We start from the raw sequence: 24,545 nt of genomic DNA, 5'->3' as shown, positions 1-24,545 counted from the left end.
TTACTTCTTACCTATAGCCTTTCAGCATCAATTTTATATACAAGACAAAAAACAATTCCATAAACTGAACATTACAGAAAACTAAGGGAAGGTGGATGAAGCCATAATACTAGCACTAGCCTGACATAAGAAATTCATTCAAAAAAAAAAAAAAAAAAAAAAAAAAAAAAAAAAAGTTAGACCTAATTGTTTTCCAGTGCAAAATATAAAAACTTTTCAAAATTACTGGTTTATGTGAGAAAATTTCAGACAGAAAGGAAGTCAAGCTTACCTATGTTCCTAAAATATAGAAAAAATAATTTATCTACATATGTAATCGACTTTAATTTTTAATCATTCATTTTAAAATAAATTCAGGAACTCATCCCTCTTAAACAGGTTAATAAGAAATTAAGCTTAGTGGAAAGTTCAACATGCTTCATTGTACTAAAAAAATACAGTGTTTAATGTTTTATATAATAGATTTATTATCAAACAACAAGAGACATTTAGTAATGATGTCGTGCAGATATCAAAAAAATCTGAAAAATAAACAGGTCACCTAACAGCTTAAAATTCCTTGCAGTTAAAAAACAAAGCTAAATCTTCCTCTTTTCCCAGTTTGTTTTATGGTAGCCACTGTTCTCATTAAAAGATTCTTGGGTGACTTGCAGAATTCCATAAAGGAAAGAGTAGTACAGTATTCCACAGCACAGTGCTCTTTTGCCTTTTTCACAAGGCCTTCCTCACTCTTCACAACCCTCAGAAGTAATCTTCATAGGGTAGAAAACTGCCAAAAGCCCCTGGCAGCTGAAGATAAACACAAGTGACAAGTCAAAAAAAAAAAAAAAAAGCTAGTTTTGCAGAAGGAAATAAGCTTATTTTTCAATCTTTTAAAGTTAGCCACTGTAATGGGAACTCAGACTATGGCTGAAACAGAACAGGGTTTCAGTAACATAGCTACACAGTGAAATACAACTCAGTGAAAAGGTCAAGTATGATTCATATTAAATTGAAATATAATTCAGTTCCATTGAAACATAGTTCAGTTCCTTCTTTAGTGTCAAAGTTCCACCAAAACATTGGCTTTATACAGAACGGAAGGGGTTTTACAACAGCATCTTTTATTGACCAGAAATTGAGGCAAATTTTGAGAAAAACCATAGCGGATAATAAGTAGTAGGTAATTCATTCTAAGTGTTCATCTGCATAAAGAATTAACTATACAGAAAAGTAGGCTGTAAACTACAGCAACTTCAGACTCAGTAGTCCAGGGGACACTTGCTCACAACAGCTAAATTCACACCCATATTTACTACAGAATAAATCCCCTGGGTAGATGACCTCTGAGATTAGAATTGCAGCAATGAAAATAATCACTGTTCAGTTTTAAGTGTCAGTAAAGTACACTTTTAAAGTAAATTCTAAATAACAGAACAATAGCTGAAGCTAGATGATCTTACAATAAATTTGCAAACAGAAGTGATATGAATTCCTTTTTCTACCTATATAAAAAATACAATATACTGTGCAGCCAAATTTAAATAAAAGGCAAACAGTGTATTAATATTTACTATATATTTACATGTAATACTGTGATTAAATGAAGGAGTCAATTAACATTATGTTACAAAAAGAACAAAACTCTTAAGGTATCAGTACCTTTCACATTACCGCATTTATGGAACTGTTCTCTTAAATCTCAAATGATCTATCACGACTTAACATGAGGATGCAGACAAACTCTTGAACTGGAGCATATGCTAATGAGTCAACTCCTATCCAGCAAGATACTTCAGGGGCACCAACTTAAAGCCTGTAAGCAGCACTGGTTTCAGTAGGATAAACTTAAACGTGCACCTCAGTTTCTTGCTGATCAGAGCCTCATTTTATGGGATTCCACTGATAATACAACAAACTAGAACAGTTATAAGCATACAAGGGGAGGTATCATATACCTCACTGAGTGAATATATGTACTTCTGCTTAATGGTGACTCATTGCTGGTAGCCCAAGTCTACAGACAGTGGAATGATCTTTTCAGTTTTATATACATTGACACAAGATCCTTCTGTTACTTGATGCTTTGAACATTATATGGGATCAGCTCTTTAATAAGAACTGCACCAGTTTGTGTACCTGACATTTCCTCTAGGTAATCCTGTTGAAATGGAAGATTTTATACTCCATACATATTGCTTGAGAAAAGGTAGTATTACACTGCTTGAAGATTTTTAGCAAACGAAAGTTTTAGCTAATCATATGATAATTTTCTTAAATTGGCAGGATAAATATAAGCAGGTAAAATATTGGCAAAGTAATTAACATTAAAGAATTAGAAGTTAGAACTTCAAAATCATCAGCCAGCCACAATCAAAATTCTAACCTGCTCTCTGCCTTCCTATATACTCTCCCAGAATAAAACTATGTAGGACAAGAGGGAATGATGTGACATTAGTTAATCCAGTTAGTAAAGCATATGTAGGTTCAAGTATTTAAATCAACACAGCACTAATAAATAAAATTAAATGATCAGAATGAGACTGTCGTTGAAGTACTGCAAAAAAAAAAAAAAAATAAATCTTTACTTCTGAGTGAGCACCGTTGTTATATTGAGCTGTTATTTTAGAACTCCCAAAGGCAAAACTAAACGGAGAAATACTGTTGAGGAGAAATGTACTCAGACCAAATCACATGCAAGCCCACAGAGAATGTTACAAAATTGGGCTGAATAATTAAGGTGGGTTTTTTACTGCAAGTTTTAGAAAGAATTATCTGTACTTTATGCCTACATTGCAATTTTTGCTCTGCATGTAATCAGAGCAAAATGTTGTACCTGTATTTTCACTTTCCTCACACACATCCCCTCCCAGAGTAAAACACTGATGGTTTGGTTACAAAACTATATGCAGTACATTTCTGAATACAGTTTCTTGAATTTTAGGCCACATGTTCATTTAAAGACATTCTTATCAATTACAGGCCTCCTCTTCAATTGCTTAAGATCCATTAGAAAAGCAAATGTACAAATATCAGAAGTGCTGATCCTGAGATGAAGTATGGGAAATTCTGGTCCAGTTTGATCCTCATTGGAACTTCTGTTTCAATTTCTTCTGGAGGACAGCTGGTAGGATGGAGAGGATGGCTAGAATCATGAGGACAAAAACAGAGTTCCAGGAAACAGCTTCCCCTGCTGTTGTAAGTTGGTATAGCGTTGTTCCTGCCTTTATGGCTACAAAAGACGGTGGTGCTACACCTGGAGCAGGGGATGAGAAGTGTAGGAGGAGCAAAAGAAGAAAAAAACCCAGCTCGTTAGAGTGAAAAAAATAAAAAAGAAATCATGTTAGTAATCCAACAGTTAAGATGGTTGTACATACAAAATTCAAAGACAAAAAATTCTGGTTTTATACCAGCTCATATATACCAGTTTTATACCAACTCAAACAGAAGACGAGGAAGATAATCTCTGCTCTTTAGATTCTGCAGTTTCAAGTTGTCTATTAGATTTCACTTAGGTTCATAAAGGAAAAATATCAATTGTTTCCTAACATATTTGTAAAAATATGGCAATTAGAAAGCTAGTGTTTAGCACTAAATTAGTTCAATTATGAACTCACTCTTAGGAAGATGTATTATGATGAACAAAATTGAGTGGGAGGGGGGAAAAATAACCCTTTATGTCAAAGCCATATGCATCCTCACTCCATTAAAGAGTTCAATATAGGAGCTTTGAGACATTCATAGTCATGGAGTAAAACAAGAAGTTACTAATAGAGTGTTCATATAACACGTTTCGTTAAACAAGTAATTAGCCTGGGCTCATTACCTCTGATCCAGTTCATCAGAACAGTCCTGATTAATCTTTTGATGCTTATGGATGCTTATAGAGCTTATGCTCCACTCATCAAGAAGTACAGAAATAATATTCTTTTGTAATCTTTCAGCTGTCCAACAGGTGGTAATTTCTGCTAAACACCACATACAAAGAGGAGCAGACAATATTACTTCAGGCTACCCCCAAACTGCAGTTCACTAGCCAGAATGCTTACCTAGAAAAGTGCCAATGAAAAATACTTTCAATGGCACATTAATTACAGGAGATGTTATATTGATAAACCAGTTGGGAAGAAAAGGTGTTATTCTCAAAAATATTATATAGTTTATGAGATGTTCTCTGTGTCGTTCAACCTGCCAAAACAAAAGCAAAAAATTCAGTAAAAACTCCCTGCCTTGAAAATACACAATAAATTTACTACAAGGTATTTGTTAGGGGCTCTTTGTGTATCTTCTGTAGAAATTTACAAGTTGCAAACATAAAAATCAGCCAAACAGTAAGTGACTCAATGGAGAATCATCAGTGAATCACCTGTTAAATAGTACTGAAGTTAGTCTGGAAATACCAGTCTGTGGTAGAACATGGTCATGATTTGTTTGAAACAGCAAACAAGTAATTTGATGCAAGTAACAAGTAACCCTAACTGGAGTGCAGCAACCTCTGCACTCCCAGTTGACACAGACAGGTCCTCATCCTATTGCTAAAGCTTTTGCTCTGAAGTTCATCATGTGATTGCTGCCAGTGCAGTTGCAAAACCTATCTACCTGCATTAGACCTTTAACATTACCCCATTTTATTTCCAGTTTCATTATACTCTCGAGTCCAGCTCCTTCCACTGGAGTGCTACATTAAAGCCTCTCCTCCCAGCCTGGCTTAAGGACACCAGTCCTTTCAAGCATCCATCACTTCTGGCCTATCCTGACAGGCTTTCACCAAGCCTAACCATGGTTACCTGGCAGTCGAAATCATAACATTTTTCAAAGTTGAAATCAAACCCAGTCTGACTGCAAATTCATCTGAAATCTCCCATAGCATCCCAATTACATAGTCCATTTAACCTGAAAATAGCAAGATGAGCTGCACAAGAAATTACATAAGTTTAAATCACATAGCCAGTTCTAATGGACATAACTATTTGCTACTCAGAGAACAACCTCAAGATTATACTGCAATATTAAGATTTATTCAAGTCAAGTCAAAATATTATTATATATACTACTATATTATTTAATATGGTTAACTATGTATATCTTATCTAATGGGGAACAAGTTTAAAATATTCTTTAGTGATTCAAAAATCTTGAACAGAATACACTAGTAAGTTGTGCTTCATAGTTTAAAAAAAAATATGTTTGAGTATATTTCAGAGTATTGCAGCAAGAGACATTAGGTCAAATACTAATCAAGCTACAATTTTGTACTGCATAATCTTTAACTTCATCTCACAATTAACAGTTGCTGAAACTAATGTTACCAGATACTCTAAGAGACAGCTTGTAAATGCTCCAAAAACATCTTCAAATTAAGGTTCTGTAATTAGAAATACAGATACAGGTTTTCTTCCCTATAAAACACAGATCCAGGGAGGCTATCAGGTGCAAACTCTTCCTAGGTAAAAACATCTTCCTCATAGGAAACACAGTAAAATCAGGAATGCTTCCCACTGTTAAAAAACACACAGAGGAAGTAACTACACTGTGTCAGAAAGGAGTCAGAATCCTTTAACTAGATACAAGAGCACAAAACCCCTTAGTTTTCCACGCCATTCCACTATGCATAAATTTCAGCATTTCTAGAAACTTTACCTGTTCTGACCATTTTACTACTTTTTCTGTTAAGTATCTGTATACAACAGGACGTCCCACTAGGTATGAAAGCATATAGCAGAATGAAGCTCCAAGTCCTGAGCACTAAAAAAAAATAAAATAAAATAAATTAGCAGAAACTCTAATTAAATTTAGCCTGTACCCCTACTAGCTACCCTGACTGGACAGAGCCTGCTTCCGTGAAGACACTCAGTGAGGCAGAAGGCCTGTCCTTCAGCACCATGTACACGCTCCCTAAGAATGTTCTTGACTCAACATTCGAAGTGGACAATGTTGATTACTTATCAAGGAATACTGAGTGCTTCTGCAGTTTTGAGATTTTGAACAGTGAAAGTTCTACAAATAAGGGGTACAACGACATTTAAGAGATTCAGACTTGAGAATTCAACTTGGTCCTCCATATCTACTGAATTATCATTTTTAAGTACTAAAAGTGCATCCTTCATCCATGGCATTTTTTATGCTTTTCAATAACATACATGTCAAATCTTAAACTAAGCTTCTTGGGTATTTAACCCATTTAAGAACAGTTGTGTTTTGCAGTGCAATAGAAATTTGTAAACATGTTCTGAAATGACAATCACGTTCTCATGGATGTTAGACAAATTGAAAATAAAGGAAACCAGACAAATTTAAAGGAAACCCTGGCTGATTCACATGCTGCTGCTTCCATTAATAAGATAACTTGAGGAAACAGTTTAGTATTTTGGATTGTCACTTAATGCTACAGTGAATTTTGTGGGTAACACCATTCCTACAACAGAGCTGAATGAGAACTCATTTATACCCATTTCAATCAGACTCTGATCATTTCTAACAGGAAGCTGATTAGATGCTTGGTTGCATTCCAAATGGATAGCACTATCCATTGCTCTCACAAACTGATTTTCATTCTTACCAGACAAACAAGAAATAAGGCCAGTGGAAAGGGATAAAGAAACCCCGACAGGATACTGAGAAATATAGACCCAGGAATAGCAAATGTCTGCAAGCTGAATGTATCTTAGTTAAGAGAAAAAACAAAACAAAACAAACAAACAAAAAAACATTAAGAAGCTACACAGAGCTTAATTTTATCAGCAGTCAGGATGCATATTACTAGAATAAATATAAATAGGCATAGCCTCTGAAGATCTTTAAAATACATTCTCAGAGTAGCATGAGAAGCCCAAGCACAGTGAAACCAGGGATAGATTCACCATTACACATCCAAAAATTAGTCCCTAAGTGATAAAAGCTATAAACACATTTTATTCTTAACCTGTGCTACAATTGACACTGGGTATTTATTGTGACATTACAGGAAACATACTTCTGATTTTGCATTGTCAAGTAGAGATACAGAGATTTCAGCCATTCTCTCTGAGTAATTTACAGCACGCCTGTCTGACCTCCTAACTACTATGATTTTCATGGAATTCTGACATGTATGAAGGCAACTGCTACTTCCTTAAAAACAGGTATGGTGCAGTCATTAGATAACTAGGATACATGATCACTAATTTCATTCACAATTTCTCAAAAAGGCAAAATCTAAGTTTCTGCAGCATAAGTAAACACATGAACTTATGGCTTGCTAGGCACACTTGAGACTATGGTGTATTGCCCACTTTGGACAGAAGTCTTATAAAATAAAAAAAAAGCTCACTGAATTAATAATCTTCTATTATTTTAAGTCAATTACAACCAGTACAGCTTTTATCCAAGTGTCAAGGTTCTGAGATAGCCAACATGCTTGTCAACTGCTCATAGTCTGTTGCTGAGACAGTTAGTGTCATAGTATTAGCTGCTGCAGTATTTCAATAAACTGCCAATTCTGTTCTACTTCTTGTTAATACATTAACATTTTAATTTTCTTCAGGAATCTATTATTTATGAACTTAAAAAGAACAAACTAGAGGATAATTACTAATGGCACATTCACTGCTTATTTTTCTTTGAGTTACGAAAGCCTCCAGCTTTAAACTATGAAACAGATTTCTCATATGGCTTTTAAAAGTTATTAACCTTTAGTCAAGGGTTCCCATTAAGAACTGGCTTAATGATTAAGTAATAGTCAGCACCCAGGAAAAAGAAGTTAAGACACAGCACAAGTAGCCTTTGTGCCTCCCTACGCAGAAAGTACTTCAGAACTTCAGCTCTCTTTAGTAGGAAACAAAGATTTGTTTTTTCAGAGTGGCCACTAAAGAGATGAAAGGAAAGCTCAGAACACTTTCCTTGAGAAATATTGCACAATATTCTGTAACATGACACGTATGTGACACTTTTGACTGTCTCAAGGAAAAGCAGTGCAGTATTCTCAGTCATCCTTTAGAATTAGCAGTAATATAACTGACAATTCTGTTTGCAATTTAAGACGTTAGCGTAACCCTAAAATAAGACCAAGTCTACTATCAAAGCTAATGATACTGCCCATAGCAGACACAGTCAAGGTGAAGTTGCATCCAAATCTGCAGTAGCAGTGATTTTCTTCTACTCAACCCCTTTTTATAATACAAAACACCTCCTGGAACACACAAGAAAAGTTTTTAAGTTCAAACATTTTGGAATATCTCTATTTATAAATGCACATAGGTACGTTAGTCTTTTAAACCCACAATCAAGAATTTATAAGACTGTATTTTCTTTTTTTTTTTTTTTTTTTTTTTAAGATAAATACGCCCATCAAAACTGCCATTTATATCAGAAAAAAGGATACAAAACATACGTTGCAAAATAAGCCACTAATACTTGAACATAAAATGTGTCCTTATATTTGGACAGGACTTTTCCCAAGGCCTTTGCATCATCCATATCTCTAGGAACCTTTATACATCCTCTTTCTTCTCTGGGAAGAAAAAAAACAAAACAAACAAAAAAACAGAATGGTTGTAAATATAATTCAATAGTACAGTAAAATTACTTCTTGAATATATCAATTATTAGACACACTACATCACTAAACTACAAATTCAGCAAAGAAAACAGGTGATTACTGTTGTGATAAAATTTTTAGATGAACACAATATTTACAGCATGTTTTCTATTAGAAAATCCTCAATTGTAGATACTTGCAAACCATATTTTTTTATTCATTACCATAACCAGCTTCATTTCTAGGGTTTTGGGGTTTCCTTCTCACCAAGTACTGGTCAAAAAGAAATAATTACTCAAACCAAACCTTGGCAACTGGACAGCAGTCAACATTTCAGCCAAAACTAACTGCAACTGCCTCAGCACTACGGTCAGAACATTTGAAGTGCAGCAAGAGCTACAGAGCTTTACCTCACAAGCAAACAAAGCCTTAAGAGCAAAATGTCATGTCACACCTTAATCTGGTGCAACCCTGGGCAGCACAGCTGAGTGTCCTCTCTTCCTCTGTATCAGACTTAGTGATAGGACTGTTGCAAACTGAACTTGTTGAGCAAGTTAATCAGACAGAAAATTAACTACTAAAAGAAAAAAAGAAAATTGTCAGACAAGCAGGCTTTCATCTTTCCAAACTAGCTACCTTCCCATGCAACAAAAAAGAGAAAAAGAATGTGAAGCTTAGCTAAGAAGGAAGCAGCATGTCCATTTTTGATGACAGCCTGCATTTACACCAGGGCACAAGGAATTTTAAAATAAACCTAGCCCTAACCAAGCATGTTTCAGATCTCAACTGAAAAAGGTTAAGAACATAGTGAGCTACCAATATTAATGTGACCAGGGTACCTTTTCAAAATCTTAACTGTCTAACACGAGCCCTACATCAACTACTACTCATTACACAGATTCTACCAGTTAGCATTAAGCTTTGTATCCCTGCATTCTAGGACATACACTCAAATTACCTTTTTATTTTTTGAAGGTATAACTATAATTAACTCATGTCAGTTTTAAAAAAATCACTTAACCTCATGTACACTGCTCTACAAGTTGACCCTGAATGAGAAGCAAATAAATTAATCCTTTCTGACATACTTACTCACTAAGTTGTGGAAAATTTTTATATACCAGGAACATAAGGAAAGCAGCTGATAAGAAGATTGACACTAAAATAAGAAGTGATGTCCGAGCTGATCCACCTTCTGCCTGAGCTTTCCCTGAAATTAAACAAAAACAAAGTTCAAACCAACACAACATCAAAACCCCCCTTCATACCTTACTGCAGATTTCAAACTTACACCTTAAGGAAATGTTAAGGTTGGCTCTTCATGGACATAATCTTCCCACCTTTGCTTTCAATAACATTTACAACACTTTGCTCACATTCCCTGAAAGCTTTCAAACACATCTGAAGTTCTTACGCTGGCAAATATCCCATAAAGGTTAACAAACTACAGTTTAAGTCTCAATTAATAAAAAAATATGTAAAAAAAAAAACAAAAAAAGAACAACACAAAGCAACACATTTTTTCCTTTTTGACATAAATTCTCTGCCTGTCTAGTTAACCAGATTTAACTAGCAATTAAACCTTCACCGTGTACAATGCAACTCTGAAATACACTCATGAAAAATTATTTTTTTTCCTCCCAAGGAAGAGCACCAGGCATAGTCACTAGCCAGCTAGGCGAGACTCTCATCATGAGAAAATATATGTAAGCACACACAAACCTGCTTGGATATAGAAATTACAATTCTCAAGACTTGGAAATTATGCAGATTTTATATTCATATAAAGAAGAGGTCTCTTGGATATGCCTATGTAAATTTTATTAGCCTTTACCTTCCTGCATAAATGAAATAGTAGGAGTTTAAGTAGTAACATGCTTTAGACTGCTTCTATACTTAAGATTTTTACAAATATGTCCACACTGATGAGCACAGATGCAGCTATACACACCAAAAATTTTAAACAGAGAAATAAACTCTCTGCATGCAGAGGAGGGGGTGTATGTTGTGCATGCATTACCACACTCTGCTCTGACAGGGCAAGGCTTGCACCACTTGGCAGGGAGTGTCAGCCTTGGCCACAAATAATGCCAGGGCTGTATTTCCATGCGGTGACAGGGCTACAGCGGCAACGCGCAACATTCAAGTGGGTCGCAGTGCCATCCCTGTTGTGAAACTGAGGGAAAGGATGATGAAACCCAGGGACAACACGGAGCCAGCCAGACGAGCTGGGAATTTTATTCCCTTTAAGGTTTGTAGCTTTGGGGTCAGCGTTACCCCACAGGTGTGCATGCACCGACTCCGCTAAGGCCGAAGGGGCCGAGGTGGTATCCGCACAGCACTTACACGCATAAATCCCTCAGGAATGCCTATTTTAATAACACCTCCTCCAGATTAAAATAAGCAAGGATGTAAAATAAATAATAAAAACTTAGAGGACCAAAAGCACACCGAACAACCACTTTCTGCCACTTTTTATATCACATGCCGGTAGCGGAACAACACACACACCGGAACCCACGCGCTTCCTCGCCACCGTGTTGGGGGCAGACGGTTCGCTGTCCCTTTCTCATCCCCCGGCCCTGCCGCGGGTAGCGGCTGACAGGCCCCGAGACGGGAGCCCGCCTCACCCCCACCGACCCTCCCTAAGGCAGCCCCGTGCTGACACTCTCCCGCCCAACCGCCCGCGTCGGACGGGGCCAGGGGACGCTGCCTGCTGAGCCGGTACCGGGCGGGGGCAGCGTCCCCGTCCGACGCGGGCGGTGACCGCTGGCAGGACGAGGTCGCGCGCTCCCGCCGCCCCAGCCCCCGGCACCTTCTAGAAGCTGCCGCTGGTGGCTGGCGCTCTCCGCCTGGCAAGGCCCGCGCTCCGCCGCCCTCCGCTGCGCCATGGCTCTGCGGTATCCAGGGGCCCGCCGGCCGGCGAATCAAACCTAGGGCAGGCCGCGCCGGCACCGAAAAGCAAGGGAAGGAGGCGGGACCGGCCGCTCCTCACCCCACCGGGTCGCGCTCCCGCCCCCAGCAACGCAAAGCGCATGCGCCGCTCCGGGGTGCCGCTTGTATGAGGGGAATTACGGGCGTGCGCTTCTGCGCCATGATGTACGGCAGCACGTGTGGGGCTCCACGTAGTGAAATGCGGCGGTGGGTTAGCGACGGTAATTACGGTAGTAGCTCCGGTCAGTGAAAGTTCTGTGGGTATATACGGTAACTGTGTGTGCGCTCCATGGGGGTAATTACGGTGCGGGTGCCCCCTCAGCCCGAGCTCCCGGGCCGCAAATAAAATCCGGGTGTGCCTGGGGGAAGCGGGATAAATTCCGCACTTGTTCTGTGCACTTGTTCTGCCCTGGTAACGGAGTTACAGCTCTGAACCCGGGTGGGAGCTTCCCTCAGGAGGGAGGGTGGAGGTTGGGCTGTATGGCAGAGCCTTGGGGCTCCGAGGAAAAGGAAAGTCGTACTCGATCATTGTAGTTAGGTTTTTAGGTTTTCGAGCCAGTTTGTTCCTCCTTTTTGAAAAGAAAGTTTCAGGGCGCTGTTTCCAATAAGCTGGATTGCTCTCTGCCGGAAACAAAGAAAACTCTTATCTGCCTCAGGGTTTTCTTCATGTCTCTTCCTGTCAGTAAGGATTGAAATCCCTCAAAAAAGCCAGAGAGTCATGTTCCGATGTTCACAGATCCCTTGTCATTCAAGCGGAATCTGACCTCGAGTCACCTATTTCCTCACAGTCTTCTGGCAATGGAACATCTCTTAACCTTACAACCCTCCCGGCACCGGGAAGCGTTACAGTGTTCTCCAGAGAGTGCACTCATTGCACCTGGGGACAACACCCATGGCCAAAGCATCTGGACAGACTTGTTTGCTGAGGGAGATAGTCACCCTCTCCTGCTGAAGCTGTATCTACTTAAAAATCTTCAACCCTTTTTCAGGGTCTTAGTCTAGAAACGAAGCTGATGAGGGAGCCAGGCACCGATTCAAGATTTGACTTCAACCTCATTTATCTGAATACTCTGGCTGTAACTAACTTTATACTGTGGTTAAACATATATTTTTTAATTGCTTGTACAGGATATAAGTAATTTTATCACAGTAAAAGTTTCCAGATTGTTGTATTTACTGAGATCATAGAATGGTTTGGATTGAAAGAGCATCTACTTCTAACCCTTCTGCATGGGCAGGGCCACCTTTCACTAGACCAGGTTGTTCAGAGCCCCTTGAACACTTCCAGAGAAGAGGGGACATCCACAATTTCCCTGGTCAAATTGCTGCAAGTGTCTCACCACCCATCTCCCAGCTTACCTGAAACAACAGCAGTAACAGCATCAAATTTGACGGTCAAATATATCAAAGGCAAAAATTTTATAACTGATAGGGAAGAGATGAACATTGGCAGCATTTCCAACACAGAGACCTGGTTTAGCATCCTACAGAGAGGAAGGATGCCTGAATATGTTATGTGCCTTCAGCTTCCAGAGAGACAGCAGGAGCCAGTCTCTAGAAGGCACTGAGGAAGGTGCCGTTCAGCACACAGAAGACCTCTTAAAAGTGTTGCTTTATTGCTATACTGCTACAGTGTGAATGTCTACAGGAAGTTGATGATTCACTTAAAACCTAAACAGTCTAATAAGCTAGTACAGAAGTACAGCCCCTGCCAATTCCAGTGGGAGGAAATAATCCAAACTGTAAGTTGTGATCAGATTCCAAATAAAGCTTTAATTCATTACCAGGTTCCACATGAAGCTTTAATTCTCTAAGAATTTCTTAAATTTTTAACAAATTATTTAAAGATATTTAATTACATAATGTAATTCACTACTTTAATATTTTAATTGGTATTTCAGAATAGCTAGGGCCCTGAGGAGCCAGTCAGGTCCATGAACTTGTTGCTCTGACATTGATGCCAGATGACAGAATCCTTTGTTCTTTCAAACCCTTTCACTATAAAATTGTAGATACTAGCAAGGTGGGAATTCCTGACACCATAGCAGGTAGTATTTTTCCCCCTGTTGCAAATGCACATCATATTTGTCATCTCTAATTATCTCTTTGCTTTTGATACTCCAGGTAAAATGGTTCAAACACTGGGACTTCATTCTTGTCTGGATAACTTCTGACAAAACATCAAATAGATACTAAACTGAAGAATGTTGGAAGTAAACTTATAAATATTATCATTATGCAGAAAAATGTTTACCAGGTCAGCCTAAAACAGAGGAGGAAAAGGACATACTGAAATATGTAAATAAAATATGTAGAGTAAATTCTAAATGCTGCAAGGGCTATCACCTTGGTGCAGTGGTTTGTACAGTGGGGTGTGAATGTACACAGTGCCATATACCACTGTATGTTGTTCAGTAATGTGTGTTGTTCAGTAATCACTCAGAGCCAAGGAGTCAGACAGAGTCTGCTTCAGTTGTTATCTGACTCGTAATTAACTTGTTTTGCATTGTGTAGCCCCTTTGTTATCCAAATGCAGGTAACCTGACAACATAGTTTAGACTAATACCTGACTCTTGCTAAGTTCTCTACAGTTCCCACTGTCTGAGCACTGTGAGGCACACAACAAACAACTACAACAATAAAAATCTGCTCCATGTTTCCCCTTCTATTTAGTACAAGTGCATGGCCTGCAGATGGTTCCCAGGATGTTGATTCTGCAGTAAGCTCCCAGTGTTAGTGTGTTTCTCATTAAAAATAGAGAAGATAACTCCAATAAGCTCAGTGTTCAGTGTTAAGCAACTCCAGCTTTCTGAGTTGCTGCCAAGAGTGAAATTTAAGGATTCATTAACTAGATCACTTTGAAGTTGGAATAAACTGGATAAGTGCTACTTTTTAGACTAGATTATCAGAAGACTCTGTCTGTTTGATGCTGTTCTTGCTTCTCCGTGGGGGAAGACCAGCTGCTGTGAAGGTGTTGGCCACTTTACTTAACTCTGCAACTGTCAGCGGTGTTTTGTATCTGCTGACAATTTCAGTGGTCACCTAAAAAGATACCCACACCTAAAAATACCAATGAAACCTCTGTATTCACTCAGGAAAAAAGAGACATGTCTGGGGAATGTTCCTTAGGACTCACTGTAAACAAAGTAACTCAGAATCTATATTTAAATTTTGAATTATACTCATTTACTGGAAAGAGAGCAAAGAATGAAAAGTATCACCATAAGCCATATCCCTTATGTGTTCAAAGGAGAGGGAGTTTTGGTAATTGGAACTCGGTGAGTGATCAAGGAAATAACTATAGACTGAATGAGGTAAGAACCCATAAGCTTTAAAAGAATTAGGTTTTGGAAACTATACCTTAAATGCAGAATTGAGTTATTTCTAGTTATATGAGAACTAAACCGAAAAATGCTTTTTTGTCTTGCAGGAAAGAAACAAAATACACTGACAATTACTAGGGCAGCAGCTAAGTGGTCAGTTATATGAAGTCACTTCCTTCTGCGGGTGGCTGGATGGAATGTTTTATTTTTATCAGATTGAAAGAACTGTCTTCCTACAGCACAGAAACTGCTATTTGTTTCTTTTTAAAATCGTGCCTAAATGAACTGACAGAGCAAGATGTCACATGGCTGAGTCATTGACAGTGTCAGTGCTCTGAAGACTGAGTCATGCCAATTGTCAGCAAGAGGAAGGAGGAAGAAAGAGTGAGAGTGATCTTACTCCTGAAAGCTTCTAGCTGGAAATTATCAAACAGGAGCATTAATCAATAAGTAAATAATTTCTATAATTTTTTGAAGAGGACAAGTGGGGAGTTAGAACCCTTTGCTCCTGCTTTCCCCTATTATTCTCTTCCCTCTGTCCACCACAAAGAAACATGCATTAACATTTTTATTATGGAGAAATACAGCAAGAGATTCATTTGTTCCAATGGTTTAAACTTAAAGCTGATGGTTTTGCTCTACACAGAAAACATGGAGCTAATTTGCTGGCACCTCAGAGGGGCAGTAGCTTGCAAAAAGATGTAATGACATGAAAGGCAGATGACACCAGAGCTCACCTCCCTGCCCAACATCATTCCCAGGAAAGTGATGGAGCCCCAGCTGTAGCATTTAGCTGGATTGATGGGTTCAGAGTGCCCTTAGGCCCCGTAAGACATTGTAAACCATGAGGGTTACTCCAGCAAAAGACTGTGCGGAGGATGGCATGATTGCTTAAATCATTTTGCTGCTGGTCCCGGGAGAGGCCAATCAGCTGATAAGGGGGTGGCACTGCGGAGAGGGATAGAACGGGTTGCGAGGAGCGCCAGTGACCCGGAGCACAGCGAACAGGAGGAGGCAAACAGGAACGTGGCTCGGCAGTGAGCGAGGCAGTTCCCGTTGTCAGGGCAAGCAGGAGAGGCACAGCCACCTCCCAGCTCTCTTTAAGGAGCGACGTTCTCCAAAAAAGCAAAACCTTTTGCTGTTAAGACGCAGGGTTTTTCCACACAGACGGAACCCCTGAAGAGGGACAGCAAGAGGGACGTAGCTGTTCGGGCCTCTGGCTGCGTGGAGTGTCTGAGGCTCGTGTTAGCACCAGAGGACGGTGTGAGTGGGGTCTGTGTGCGATGTGAGCAGGTGAATGACTTGCTGTGCCTGGTGGCAGAGCTGAAGGAGGACGTAGAGAGACTAAGAAGTATTAGGGACAATGCAAGGGAAATTGACTGGTGGAGTCACACCCTTTCTAACCCAAAAGAAGTCCAGAAGGAGACGGTGAAGCCCTGTCCCTCCTGCCATCAGGCATCTGGAGCAAACCAGGTGGATGGGAGGGAATGGAAAAAGGTCCCTCATCGGAGAGGCAAAAGAATCCCCTCCCAACCCCCACCATCTCCCCAGGTGCCCTTAGAGAACAGATATGAGGCCCTGGACTCAGAGGACAGACAAGAGGACGATCTGTCTGGAAGGTCTCCTGTTTGCCCCCCATCTACCAGACGGGTCACAACTACAGCTGCAAAGAAAAAAAGAAGGGTGGTTGTAGGTGGTGACTCCCTCCTGAGGGGAACTGAGGGCCCCATATGTCGACCGGATCCATCCCATAGGGAGGTCTGCTGCCTTCCTGGAGCCTGGGTGAGGGATATTTGTAGGAGACTCCCCCAGCTAATTCAGCCCTCTGATTATTATCCACTGTTGGTAGTCCATGCTGGCAGTGATGAAATTAATGGAAGAAGTACTAAGACAATTAAAAAGGACTTCAAGGCACTGGGTTGTTTAGTTGATGGGTCAGGAGCAGGAGGTGGGTCACCTCCTGTTGATGGGTCAGGAGGTGGTGTTCACCTCAATTCCTGCAGTAGCAGAGATGAATGAGTAGGAAAACCTATCATATCAATAGGTGGCTAAGAGATTGGTGCCACCGTCAGAACTTTGGGTTTTTTGACCATGGGCCAAATTTCATCAAAACTAGTCTCTTCAAACCAGATGGGCTTCATCTATCTAGCAAGGGCAAAAGGACTCAAAAATTAAACACCTGGCATTCATTCAATTGAAATTCTATTCAAATTCTAATTTAAACCACATAAGTCTATGTCATTTGCAAGGAGGGGGGTTTGTGTGTTTTAATGAGCTCATACTTTCATTAGTTATGATAAAGACTTTGGGGATATGATGTGAATAAATATCTGCACAGAAGACAAGTAAAGATGGAATGCACTGATTAAAAATGTCACAAACAAGTGAGATAGAAATAGAAATCAGCACGTATTTAGAGCTGAATAGCTCTGTTTATGTGAATAAAGAATTGGAAATATCTTGGAACCAGGAGAGCTAATGAAAGCTTGTATTTATCAGACTCAGTGTTTAAGGACAGACACAGAAAAATTAAGCAGCAAGAGCAAAACTTGTTATTAAAGTGAGTTGAATATGAACTCAGGAATCATAAATGCTCAGATTCATCTCTCTCCTTTTATTTTTTTGGGAAGGTATGTTTCTTTATTGTCCATTTTATGCCAAATTGTACATTTTATGTATGTACTCTACATACATACATACTGGATGTACAAACTGTACATGTACATACACTGTACACAGGTCTATATACAGATGTACAACATGCATATTTTTAATAGTGTGTACCTATTTGCATGAATGCTTAATTAATTAGAAACCTAGTAAACCAGATAGCTATGATGTTTCTACCCCAAAAGATGTTTCTACCTCAGTTTTGATGCAGCTCTTGCTTTTAGTTAATAGTTCATAGATCACCTTAAATATCCAGCTACTTTTTTTCCTTATTGTGTGTGCCAATGGTGGGTGTGCACAAGATGGGGAAATAAACTTTTCTGGTTTGTCTGCTCATATCCTATACTTGAAAGCAAGAAGATAGGAGTTAAGGGTCATTTTGCCTTGCTGTAAATTAAGAATGAAGCACACCCTATAATAAACTTAAGCTATCCCAACCGAGGGTCATGAAAGCTCTGTCAGGTTCCTTACATGTAGTACCAACCTTTAGAGGCCTTGCTTTTGATTCTTGTTTTTCCCCCAAGACTCAGGAAGCACTTTCTTTAAAAAGACAAAGCTCTTGTTAAAAATACCAGGAAAAGACAGAGTTCTCATCACAATACAGGGAATCTCAGGCAGAAATAAATAACTTAACTGTTTGTAATAGGAAGGGAGCTGAACAACTCCACCTTGCTCTGTCAAGTCTTTTCAAAATTAATAATTTTCAGATTTAAATAGCCTGATCAGCAGTTATTTACAGGCACCAGTGAACTGCTGGTTGCTGGCCTGCAGACAAGAGACTGCAACTTAGTTGACCCTTTACTTCATTTCCAGGCATTGCTCAAGGGTCTCAGAAGATCTGAAGAGAGAGGTCAGAGTTTCTGCTTTGAAAATTTATTCTTAGAGGAGGAAGAAAAGAAATATCGAGGATCTTTGGAGCTAGAGACCAGTCAGACAGAGGTTTGGAGAAAAATGATACATTGCTTAGATGTGTGATTCAGGAAGAAAATGTGGAACAACAAGATGGAAAATCATGTTCAGGTAAAATGGGAGAGTAAAACAGATTGTAGAGGAAAAAAGGATAAGAAAATAGAAAAAGTAGAAAAACCCAGTATTACTTTTTTTAAAAATAAGCAGAAATTCCACTGAAAAAAGGTTAGAACTTTTAAATATTATCCATATTGTAAGGAAATACAACCTTCTTAGAACCTTCAGATAAATTGTATGGATTAGATTTGAGATTAGGAGGGGGAAAATCAAAAGAATAATTTTTTTTCCTGTTACAAAGTGTTTCACAATTCACAATATAAGAACGCACAGCCTAATCAGAATATGTGCAAATGTTATGCCAAATTTTCTTTTGTTTTACTTTTTCTGTGAGATACAAAATGTCTGCAGTGAGACAGTATTTCTCCTGATCTGGCCCCTGAGGTCTAGGTTCTTCTAGAAAGTAACCATGCATAATGAGAGTGGACCAATAACTAGTCCACCAGGAATCTCTCCCCATTGCTCTATGTAACCACACAAATAGTTTTTAAGAAACATATTCAGGTCATCCTTAAGCAAGTATTTTGCAATGGAAAATAAATAAAAAATAGAGTGACATCAAAGGAGTCAGAATGCTTTTAATTGAAACATTTTAGAAAATCTGTCAACATTGAGAAATTAATTTCTGTATATTTATTCCTCTGGGAAGTTATTTATTTAATTGAAAAAGCTATAATATGACTGATAACAGTATCATAGTACATGAGCATCCCAACTCAGTTGCTAATCAGTTGCTAATCAGGATTAGAGATTAAATGGGAATGTTCTGATAAGTATAGACTGTCTTCACCTAAGGGAGTTCTGTCTTCAATTTAATATTGAACATTATGCAACCAGTCCTAGACAAGTTTCCTGCCAAACAGCTCGACTGAATGCAGAAATCCAGCTCTACAAACAGCTGTGATAAAGAAATTTGCATGTTTTCTGCTGCACACAATACTAGTTCCTTTTTGCCTGTGGACTGACTACAGGATCAGCCAATTCCATAAGCTAATGCCACTGCAGAAAATAAATGTTAGATGCTTGTGTAAGACATTATTAGTTAATATGATTTAACTTTTTTTGAACAAGCAAAGCTTAGTCAGAGAAAATAAATCCACAGGAAGACTGATAAATGATTCTAAAGGAACTACCAAATGCTGGTATGCCATTATTCTGTAGAAATCCTCATTGCAGCTGAACCAGCATGTTTGCTTTTTTATGTGGAATTACTTGCTGTACTGGTGATACAATTTCATGCAAATACTTTAATAAAGTTTCAGCTTGATTTAGCTGTAGCAATTCATTATTTTATCTTGTCATCCCAGCAGAAACATGAATGAAAATTCATTTCACATTCTGAAGCGAGGAATCCTGCTTGGCAAAAGCCAGGAGCACAACAGCAGAATGCTGACTGGCAGGAACCAAGGAGTGTGAGGAGCACCCAGGGAGGAAGCTGACACAGCTTTTTGTTATCCTGAGAACACCACATGTCCCCGTTTGCATCATTCACATTCCTTCCAAAGGTGAAACGAGGGGCATGAATTTTACACTTTGTTACTTCACAGAACACACGGGAAAGTCACGGAGTCTTTTTCAGCCAGAGATAGGGGCATTGGCAATATGATTCTTGTGTTTCCACACACATTCCCTTCCTTGCTGTTGCAGCTACTGGAATTAGCATGCAGCAATCATGAGGTGTAATCTAGCTGTTGGATACCAGGAGCCTGGATGCTGTGGGAGTATGAATTTCAGGGCCAGCCCTCAGCTGGCCTCGGCCAAACATAATGCTCATACATCAGGGCTGGGGCTGATGCAGAAGCTAACCAAGAGAAAGCTACATGGTCTTTGTGTTTGTTTGTATGCCCCAAGCTCCCCCACGTGTCACTTCACACAAATGTTAGGGGTGCACCTACAGTCATCAAGAAACATACACATGTGCTCACAAGTAGAGCATAAAGCCAACTATTATTCAACTGTCTCCTACTAATCACTCCAGCATGTCACAGATCCACCATTCTGCAGCTTTTTAAGTGTGGTATTTTCCCACTTTTCTGTGCTCAGAATTCACCATTTTCTAGCATCTGACATTCATTGTGTCTGTGTGCCACTGAGGCTTATTCAAAACTGCCTCTTTCTGTTTTATTTTCCCTGCATGAAGGGAAGTATATTCTTGCACAGCTTGGCAGGGGGTAGAGTTAAGAGAGCTGTATCATGATGTAAGAAAGCTAAAATCATAGATCTAGATACAAATATACAGTCTTGAGAAACAGTGCACGAGGTAGGAGGAGATAAAACTGCTAGAGCTATAGACACTGCCTGTTGCACAGAGCCTGAAGCAAGTTCTGGGCTGGCTTAGTTGGACTTACACATTGTGGGAACTGAACCTTCATGACCAGTTAAATAAAACTTGGAAGCAAAAACCAAACTACTGTGTAGTTTATGATCACATCATCTAGTGCAACATCCTGTGCAGAACTGCCATTTCAAGCTTTATGCACATATTTTTTATTAAAGCCCTGTTGGTTTGACTGAAGCACAGCTTGTGTTTTGATTAAAACATCTCTTCCAGAACAGCATGGTCTCAGTCAGAAGACATCAGAAGACAGCAAAAGACAGAGTACTGATTACTGCCACTGGGAATGTGTTTCAGTGGTTTTCTAGTTTCATGTTAGATATTTGATCCTGTTACATCTTTCTTCAATAAAGAGCTGTCCAGTACTCACTATTATCTTATTGAAGAGATATTGTTGGTCTTTTTTCCCAGCTTGCTGTTCACAGTTAACTGCTAAAAGTAAGAATCGATGGAGGTAGTCCTGCACCTTTGAAAAGATGTTTCTTAAAAATAAGCTAGGAGTCATGTTTTTCTCAACTGAGAACTATTATGCATCAGAGCTTTTTCTTTTTTTCCCATGCTGCTCAAGCTTTGCTATTTTTAAAATTGTTTTTAATAAGCTATTGGTCTAAGAACTCTGCAAAATCTCTATCTCCTTGCCATTTACTCAGAACCTTGATATCACTGGCTCTGTCACAGTGACTGGTTCTTTGCTGCTGCACCTCAGCACTTCTGCTGTTAGACTTTCTTAGGCTTCCACCAGCTGATGACTGAATCTTGTTTTCAGCCTCTGTCCCCTGGTAAACCTGTTTGAATATGGGGTTGAGCATCTGCTCAAGCCTTGCCACCTGGCTGGAGGGGGTGGGGGTGACTTGTGCTGTTTTTTGGTGGGGTGGAGCAACTATTGATCTCATGACTACATAAAGGAGCTTAGTGGCTTCTTTACATCCATCCTGAGCAAAATTTCAGTGAAGTTACCTCAGGTATGAAGCCAACTCCCAGCTGACTACTGGGGATTAAAGAGAGCTGTGTAATCACAGGATGGGCATGCTATGGTTTCCCATGCTCCCAGCTAGATCCAACCTCAGAGCTCAGAGCAGGGACTCTTTAGGAAACCTCCCTTGTACTGCCCCCTAAATCTCTGCCTTTACACAAAACTACATGGACATAACAGCTAAGAGCAGCACTGATCAGTTACTACCTTTTTTAGAATATGTAGATGGCATAAAATTTTTAGAAAGATCTAGTGAAAGCATGCAAACCTGATGAGGCTCAAGAAAGATCCTTCATAGCTGTGGAAAATACACAATTTTAGGCTTTATACACAATTTTTGGCTTCTAGCTTTTAATTTACCATAAAGAAAATGGTGCCCCAGAAAGGCATATATACTAAGCAGTGCTCTGCAGTCATCTCCAAGGGAGTATACTACTTTATTAAAGCTGACAAAGTGTTATTGTTTTAACTTTCCAGGGAAAATTATACATGAGTGCTAAACCCAAGACAGTCTGTGAGAGTACATTCACCTTCAGGAGTAAGCCAGTTGTGTCCCCTGTTAGAGGCCTGCACAATTCCACACCTGCCTCTTATGAGATACTTTGAGAAGCTCAGTTTCCCCACAGCAGCCTGGAAATGTCTGCAAGTATTCATACACAAAGGAGAACATTATCGTGCAGCTAATCTCTGCAGCATGCATACAATTTTTTCTGTTATGAGACCAAGAAATTGATGAGGCTTATCTGGCTAAGGGACACATTTCTCCAACTTCAACGCTTGTTGTTCAAAATTTTACTTAAAAATTACTTTATTCAGTCACCAGTTGCATCTTGCAAGATATTTATTTCTGCTTTGGTGGTTTTCCCCTCCTTCGATAAACAGTTTTGGTCACAGTCCTCACCAACTGGTGTGCTGTGCTGGTTAGGCTTAGCCTCTTTCATCCTGCTAATCCTGTTCAAATAAAGTATCTGACAAAAGTGGGTATTTTATTTGATCTTGACAAAATTTCAGAGTTCAAGATGCCACAGCTCATCAGTCCCATGTACGCTGACGTTAATTTTCACCTGTTAGGTTGCTCCACTCAAGCTCCTATTATCTCTTTTCTTTGATCTTCATGATTTCATCCTCTCTTTAAAAGTGGCATTGTAGCATCCATGGCAATCGTGGATCCATGGCAATTGTAATCAATCTACAAATTGCTCAGATTTGTAATGAATTCTTTCTTAGCCTTATGCATGTTTCTTCCTAAAGCTGGTGTCCAGTCTACATGATATGTCCACCTTGACTGAATTTTGCACTAATTAGTTTCTGTGAATCGTTTATGCAGTTAACCCTGCTATGAGGTTTGTTACTGTTACTATTTCTGAGCAAGCAAAGGTGGCCATGCAAACAGCCATGTGAATGCAAACGCTCCTGGACAGAAAGCGTTTTCTGTTTCAGAGTACTCAGACTCAGGGAAACTGCTTACATATGAACCTGTATAATTTTTTTTGTCCTCCTCACTTTTGTATACAAATGGTAACAGCTCTGGTGAGAATCTTTTATAGCCACAGCACCTTGACTGATAATGGTTCAAACTCCATTGTGTTTTTCTTCACAGTTTTGTCCATCTGTATATCTGATGCTATTATCTACAGCCAGCATAGCATGAGCCCTTTGTCCTTCAAAACACTCCTTTTTCTTTTACAGAAGATGTATGGTGTTTCATAAGTTGTTGATCAGCTTGGCATCCACATTATCTCTGCTTAGAGGCATTATTGCTTTGCTCCTTTGATACAAAGAGCATTGAGATTTGATCTTTTTATCTGTGCTGCAACACAGAAACACGGATAACACTTTGTCATAGCATTGTTTAATGACATTGAATCTACAGTACTTCACCTTTCCTGATGTGGAATTGGAGTGTGACTGCAGAAGTGGGTATCTTGTAGAGGAACATGCTATGATGACATATCCTGAAATCATGCTATGTTGCCATCTGGGTCTCCTGGGCTTATATAGCAAGCCAGCCATTCACTGCTGCTTCAACATTTAGTTTTATAAATGAGGCACTAATTTGCATACTTGCAATTAAAAAATGTAATGTAAATCACAGTTTGTAAAAACAAAACAACAAAAATCCCCACAACAAACTAAACCCACAAGCAACCACCACCAAGTCAGCAGCAAGAGAAACTGAGAAATCCAGTTTTTAGTACAGCAACTATCATGTCAAAGTTACTAATTTGGAATGTTTAGATAGAAAAGCAAGCCTGTTAAGCTGTTTCATGTAATAAAAGATACTCTAGATAAACCTGACAAGTGCAGATTTTGCCAGCTGAGATATCCCTGGGTAGCCTGCCTTAGGCCACTCTCTGGGGCAGGGGCCCACTGAGAAGGTGCCTTTCAAAACCCAACTGGCTCCATCCAGGCTCCATGTTGGGAATATGGGAAATGTTTACAAGACCACTCAGGTAGTAGGGGGTTAGAGGGAATCAAGTTTTAATGTGGCAGGTTCTGAAACTGTTTGACTAAGAAAGTAAAGGAAATGTGTCCTTCATCCCTTTGATAATTGTATCACTTTCACCTTTTATTATTTTCTGTTAGCATTTCCATTTCTACTTTTCTATTCGATATGCAGTATCTTTGTTAATAATGTGCCTTAATTTCAAGAGTTGTTGAAGGATGACCTATTTGGGAAAAAATTTATTAATTGTTTTATCTGACTGTTCAATAAACTTCCGTCACAGAAATACCTCCCAAAATGTCAAGTGTATTGCTGCATCACACCCCAAAAGACAACAGTGAATG

General features: G+C 39.3%; 1 protein-coding gene and 1 long non-coding RNA gene across 8 annotated transcripts; one reads left to right on the top strand and one right to left on the bottom strand.

Annotated features, from left to right (window-relative positions):
• Nucleotides 1-442: 442 nt before the first annotated feature.
• Nucleotides 443-11,449, bottom strand: TMEM41B (transmembrane protein 41B). 5 transcript variants are annotated; one of them, XM_071762515.1, is made up of 9 exons: nt 11,310-11,449; nt 9,587-9,704; nt 8,949-9,071; nt 8,339-8,467; nt 6,539-6,632; nt 5,620-5,724; nt 4,029-4,167; nt 3,806-3,947; nt 443-3,235 (listed from the first exon to the last, which is right to left on the bottom strand). In XM_071762515.1, exons 4-9 carry the CDS (start codon nt 8,431-8,433, stop codon nt 2,989-2,991), a joined length of 822 nt encoding a protein of 273 aa, XP_071618616.1. In that variant the 5' UTR covers nt 8,434-8,467; nt 8,949-9,071; nt 9,587-9,704; nt 11,310-11,449; the 3' UTR covers nt 443-2,988. The 5 variants fall into 5 exon arrangements, with proteins under 5 accessions (XP_071618616.1, XP_071618613.1, XP_071618614.1 ...); XM_071762512.1 differs by lacking the exon at nt 8,949-9,071; XM_071762513.1 differs by lacking the exon at nt 8,949-9,071 and having other exon boundaries at nt 3,806-3,944.
• A 127-nt stretch (nt 11,450-11,576) lies between these two features.
• Nucleotides 11,577-22,261, top strand: LOC139804839 (uncharacterized). 3 transcript variants are annotated; one of them, XR_011729556.1, is made up of 4 exons: nt 11,577-11,658; nt 18,235-18,441; nt 19,291-19,952; nt 22,233-22,261. It is a non-coding gene; the product is annotated as an uncharacterized lncRNA (long non-coding RNA). The 3 variants fall into 3 exon arrangements; XR_011729554.1 differs by having other exon boundaries at nt 19,291-22,261; XR_011729555.1 differs by lacking the exon at nt 11,577-11,658 and adding an exon at nt 11,666-15,201 and having other exon boundaries at nt 19,291-22,261.
• Nucleotides 22,262-24,545: the final 2,284 nt, after the last annotated feature.

The sequence above is a fragment of the Heliangelus exortis genome, chromosome 18, assembly GCF_036169615.1.
Source record: "Heliangelus exortis chromosome 18, bHelExo1.hap1, whole genome shotgun sequence".
Classification (NCBI taxonomy): Eukaryota; Metazoa; Chordata; class Aves; order Apodiformes; family Trochilidae; genus Heliangelus; species Heliangelus exortis.
The sequence above is the reverse complement of the archived record's forward strand: the minus strand, read 5'-3'. Positions and strand labels throughout refer to the sequence as shown.